This window comes from Oncorhynchus tshawytscha, linkage group LG03 (genome assembly GCF_018296145.1).
Source record: "Oncorhynchus tshawytscha isolate Ot180627B linkage group LG03, Otsh_v2.0, whole genome shotgun sequence".
Classification (NCBI taxonomy): domain Eukaryota; kingdom Metazoa; phylum Chordata; class Actinopteri; order Salmoniformes; family Salmonidae; genus Oncorhynchus; species Oncorhynchus tshawytscha.
The window spans coordinates 9,107,680-9,113,802 of NC_056431.1; the positions used below are offsets into that span (position 1 = coordinate 9,107,680).

At 38.4% G+C, this 6,123-nt stretch overlaps 1 protein-coding gene across 1 annotated transcript; it reads left to right on the forward strand.

The window, feature by feature from the left end:
* The first annotated feature begins 542 nt into the window (after window positions 1-542).
* LOC112226978 (phospholipase A2 inhibitor and Ly6/PLAUR domain-containing protein-like) lies at window positions 543-4,813 on the forward strand. Its single transcript, XM_024391718.2, has 5 exons — window positions 543-692; window positions 1,037-1,153; window positions 1,286-1,432; window positions 2,776-2,886; window positions 3,996-4,813. The coding sequence occupies exons 1-5, from the start codon at window positions 578-580 to the stop codon at window positions 4,196-4,198; spliced, it is 693 nt and encodes a 230-aa protein (XP_024247486.2). The 5' UTR covers window positions 543-577; the 3' UTR covers window positions 4,199-4,813.
* Window positions 4,814-6,123: the final 1,310 nt, after the last annotated feature.

The following is a 6,123-nucleotide window of genomic DNA, read 5'->3' on the forward strand; positions in this document are numbered from 1 at the left end:
TTGTGAGTAAGTTTTCATGGGAGCTTTTATTAACATTCTGAGAACGAATATGATAGGTTATTTGAAAGTAATTCAATAATGTCCTGTGAAAATGTTTCAAAAATACTTTTAATAACACTGCTGGCTTCGGTTAATGGTTTTGAACTCCAATCAAAAATAGGACACATGGAAATTAGTTTGGTTATGCATTGTTCACTCAAAAACAATGTATATAAAGTTTTCTTAATGTTCTGAGAACATAACTTTAAATAGAGCCATGAGTAAAACCTGCCAAAACCGTGATGCTGAAGTACTGAAATTCTAACAGAAGAACGTTGTTTCTTAACTTTCTTGTAACAATCTGAGAACATTACTTTAAAGGTGCACTATGCAAAAAGGCAGAAAATAATGTTAATTTGACATTTATTTTGAAATTGTGAAGGTTTTGCAGAACACCAAGCAGTGAAAAAAAGTTCATGAATTTTAATTACAGGATGTAAAACCACAGAAAACAAATATGAAAATTCAAAACATTACCACATTCTATAAATGGTATGTGTTCGGCAAACAGAACACTGTATTCAAACCACACCTCTAAATGATAACAGATAAATGCTGTAACTCGACACACCCTATATCATTTCACCTCCTTCAGCTCCAAATCAAAATGCACCTTATTGTACCCATCCTCGTGAGTGTGCTTCTTCCCAAAGGTAAGAGGACTATTTAGGTTATAGCCTACGGTTAACATGCATTTCGATTATAATTCATTTAAAACATCTCTAAATATGGCAAGAACCCATGTATTAATTCTGCTTTGAAGATCAAGTTCAGCAATTATTCAAATTTTTTTTGCAATTTCAGTTTAGCCTATAGCCCACAGTTTTACTAAAATGAAGCAATAAATAACTTCAACAGAATTTATCAATTTACCTTTTGAATGACAAATGCATTTCAACCAAAGAAAACATTGTCCACGTTTTAGTCTATTATCTCCTTGATCATTTATAAAAAATAATTTAAAATAATCGGACGCTGTAACTTTTCACCTTCTCAGCATATTCACTCAAATGCTTTGAGTGCACACCAGGAGAATCAGGAACATGCACCAACAAGCAGACTGACTGTTTTAATTCAGCCCAATGTGGAATCTCGCGGATCATATCCTATACGGGTAAATTAATGGCGGGTTAATTTAGGTCATACATTTGAGCCTAACGACAAAACAAATATTTAGGTTAAATGTTTAACGTTTTTTAACCTGTATGTTTTTTTGCTTGCCTCGACCTCTTCTTTCCATTTCCAGGTGATAGAAAAGTATTGGATATGAACGCGAAGTCTTGCACGGTGTCTGGTGAGTGTCTCAGTACATCAGTGAACTTCGGAATCACGCGCACAACGATCGCCAGCAAATGCTGCAATACGGACCTCTGCAACTCCCAAAGCGTCCCTGGTAACTATCTCAATGAGAATTATAGGCTGTTAGTTTATAATAAATGCTACTATTAAAACATTCAATTTAATAGCATGTTGAAAGGCTCAATTGAAATGAATCATTTTAATTGATAGTTCCATGAGGAAAGTTTGAGTTGATCAACTAAAGTATGTAAATTATTAAATTGGTATGTCTCCCTAAAATGAAATACAACCAACCGATGTATTTAGCTAATTATTTAACGGCTGCCACGTGTTTTCAACATAGAGGAAGATTAATAATTTAAATAGGCTCCGTGGCGATTTTAGCATGTAAATCTTGGTGGGGCAAGCAGTCACTACACAACAACTCCAAACAATACATTAATTGCACTATAAGGGTGACCACAAACTGTTAGGTCTACATAAAGCCAGCGGAGCCTTGTCTGGCAGGGAAACAGTCCATCAGCCTCATTTAATGCCTTTAAAAAAACATAGTTAATAAAGCTGACTTGCTTAAACAAATGTGGTTCCTACTGACAATTGAGATGTACAAACTATGGCATAAGGGGACGACAAGGGGATAATTTTGAGCGAGCCAGGACTGACATAGTCAATATAACTAGTTTTTCAGTACTTTTGAAATGTACAGGGACAGAATTCAGAACATGGGCCATTCTTACAGTGTTTTCCCTGTACACCAAGTCAGCACCATATGATAAATAAAGGGGGCATGTAAGCAGACACAATTTCTCCTCATTATTTCTCTTCATATGACATATGGCAAGGATTTTGAAAGTAAGATGATGACATGATCAGTCCAATCAAAGGTACTGTACATATAACATGATTTGACATAATTTTTTCTGTGGCCAATGACCTTGAGCCTTATTGGAAGGGCACTACTAATGTAATTCTATGGCAGGAGCCAAAGGGCTTCAATTTTCTATGTCTACCCTTACTACTTGGCCGTGACGTAGTGTCCCCATGAGTGACAGAACACTGAGCCAATCATTGCTGGCTTGCCCCACCACCATAGAAAGCACAGATCTAGGCTGAAACACCTGCATTTTGGAGCTGATTTACGAAAGAAAACAAAAACGAGATCATGTTTGTAGGCGGCTTTATTAACTTAATGATTTTTTATTTTTTTACATTGTTTGCAAACTGATATGTTACTCGTATTAATGCCAAAATAACATGCATGCATTTTTTTACAAATTTATTTCCTACTTTACTTTTTTGCAAAAAATGTGGGTCTCAAAAAAATGTTCTGAATAACAGGTCGCCACTGAATAGGCTATTATAAGGAATAGAATGAATCTATTTTGATTGTGGTTTGTGGTGAGCTGGGAGTGAAAAGTGCAATCACCTATCCTTTAGAGTCCACTAAAGACCTTCCTAATGGCAAGACATGCTTCACCTGTATCGGAACGGACTGCATGAGCACTCTGAGCTGCTTGGGAGACGAGGACCACTGCATCTCAACAACAGGTAGTGTTTCAGATTAACGTTATCTGCACATTTTTTACATTCCTAAAGCCTCTTCCTGTAGTCTCTCAGACTGCTCTCATAGACTAGACATAGTAAACGTAAATCCAGGACACTCAAATTAGTATGACATGTTATGTTTGGTATAGTTACATCAGATAGAAGGTTACGTAAGGCAAAAATGTAAGGAGGGTGGTTGGTTGGAGTGGATGGGTGGGCATATAATGCGAACGTCTAGCAACTCCAAGGTTGCACGTTTGTATCTCATCACCTACAACCTTAGCATTTTAGATACTTAGCAAATACTTAGCATGTTAGCTACCCCTTCCCCCAACCTTTTAGATAACCCTAACACTAACCCCTACTGCTAGCTAATGTTAGCGTTAGCCACATAGCTAATATTAGCAACAAATATTTTGGAATTAGTAACATATCTTACATTTGGCAATTTGTAACATATCATAGGAATTGTAATTCATAACATATCATACGAAATGGATGATGGATATCCACAAATGAATGCATAAATAAGTATTTTAAATGAGTGTGCACTGCACTGATAAGTTTCCCAATCTCCAAATAAACCTCCAACCGTGGCCTAACTGCAACAAAAAAATTACTCCATGGCCCAATGTTTTAATTACGATGTGGTGATGTATCTTAGCTGTCAGTGAAACTCCTTAAAAGTGAAACTAACATGTACATTTAGGCATGAATTCCCAATGGTTAAGGATAGGGCTAAACTTAGGTTTATGTAATAATTCTGATTGGTTAAGGTTTGGGAAAGCCTTAAAACAAAAACGAGCTCCTTGCACTGGGATTGAACACACGACCCTCGGAGCCGGAGTTTGCGGCTTAAACACCCTATCCCCCATCACAACACCCTAGCAAGCCTACTAGATGGTAATAGGCACTCACGTTGCCCCTAGTGGACGGTATATCTTCACATTTCACCAGGTCCAAATGTAATCTGGTACCTACAGAATCAGCACCTGCCGGAGTATTCCATAGGCTGAAAGTTTTATCCAATGTGCACTTATCAGGAGTTGACTGGACTTGGGAAGCATTGAGTCTTGTGAATAGCAGTAACATTTTCTTGTGTGTGCTGCTAGTGAACACGGGTGGCGGGAACATATCAATGAAGGGATGTGCCTCCAAGAGCATCTGTACGGGAGACGTGTCACGAGCACTGGGGTCCACCATGAGCATGGTGTTGAAGTGCTGCGAGGGCAACCTGTGTAACAACGCCCAGAGCATCGGACTGAGCCTCCTGATCCTGGTGACATACATGGTCTCTGTCACCCTGTTCTACTGAGAGAAACCTTGCCTTCACCACCTCCATCGTAACAGGAGCCTCCCTGTCATTGTCCCCCCCCATCTCCCCACGCGCCACTGCCCCAGTCTCCACTATCTACCTGTTGTGTGTATTAATAATGAATGTTATAGAATAGCCCCTTTCACTGGATGCTTCCTTGGGGCGTCACATTATGTAGGGTTAACTCAACCCCTTCACCCCCGCTAGCGTAATGCTGCAGCCACCTGTGGAATGCACTATAGCCAATTCATTTTAGGGACAGCTCTTGCAAAAAAATACACACCCACAACAACCCACACCTACTTCCACCCTACAACCCCTACACACACTCACACCCATCCTCTTCTCTCCTCAAGGCCCTGTGAGTCAGTGAGGTGTGGATGTTTGGCGAGGCATTTGCCAATCTAAGCAAGTGTGGTACATTGCTTCAAATCATTGGCATTGTTAGCTTTCACCTGTTTTTAACGTTCTGAATAACATAAAATGCTATTGAATCCCATGTTTTACCTAGCAGAAATATACTTGAAATTAAAAATGCCACTGGATGTGTACAGTGTTAATGTGTTTGCTTGATAAACAAGATTAATTCTGTAAATTAAAAAAATATGAAAAGTATATGAATTACTGAATAGATGAGCTGACTCTTTATTCTCACAACCTCCTGCTTCCTAGTTCAATGAGGCAAAGAATAAAAAATAAAAAATATCCACAATATTCACTACAATATTTAGTTGAGGTTTAGTGAATGGTTTGTCCCAAATAGAATGCTTTTCTTTTTTTGAAATATTTAGGACTAGTTTATTACTTGCCACCCATTCTAAAACTGACTGCATCTCTTTGTTATTAAGTGTTGCAGTGAATTCACTTGCTGTAGTAGCTGATGTGTTTAATGTTGAGTCATCAGCCTACATAGACACACCGGCTTTACTCAGTGCCAGTAGCAGGTCATTAGTAAAGATTGAATAAAGTAAGGGACCTAGAACACTGCTCTATGGAATGCCCTAGTCTACCTGGATTATGCTAGAGTTTTCAATTAACAAACACCTTCTGGGTTCTGTTAGACAGGTTATTCTCAATCCACGATATAGCAGGGGATGTAAAGCAATAACATAGGTTTTTCCAGCAGCAGATTATGATCAAGTCTAACAAAACAGCTCCCACAAGTTTCTTATTATCAATTTATTTCAGCCAATCATCAATCATTTGTGTAAATGCTGTACATGTTAAATGCCCTTCCCTATAAGCATCACGAATGTCAGCTGTTAATTTGTTTACTGTGAAATAGCACTGTATCTGGTCAAACACTTTTTTTCTCCAAAAGTTTACTGAGGGTTGGTAGCAGACTAGTTGGTCGGCTGTTTGAGCCAGAAAAGGAAGCTCTGCTATTCTTGTGTACCGGAATGACTTTTGCTTCCCTCCAGCCCTGAGGGAACACACTTTCCTGTAGGCTTGGATTGAAGAGATGGCAAATAGGAGTGGCAATATAGTTCACCATCATTCTCAGTAATTTTCCATCCAAGTTGTCAGACCCAGGTTGCTTGTCATTGTTAATAAACACCAATTTATTTTTCACTCGTTCCACACTCACTTTACGGAATTCAAAATGACAATGCTTGTCTTTCATAATTTGGTCAGTTATGAATGGAAGAGTAGGTTCAGAATTTGTTGTTGCTAATCTTGCCAATGAAACAATCCTTAAAGTAGTTGGCAATATCAGTGGGTTTTGTGATGAATTAGCCATCGGATTCAGTGAAGGATGGAGCTGATGTCGCCCTTTAGCCCAAAAGTGTTTTACTGTCATTCCTTATATATTTATTTTGTTTCATGGTACAGTTTCTTCTTTTTGTTTAGTTTGGTTACATGATTTCTCAATTTATAGTAAGTTTGACAATCTGCCGTGCAGCCATACAAATGTTCAATTCCTC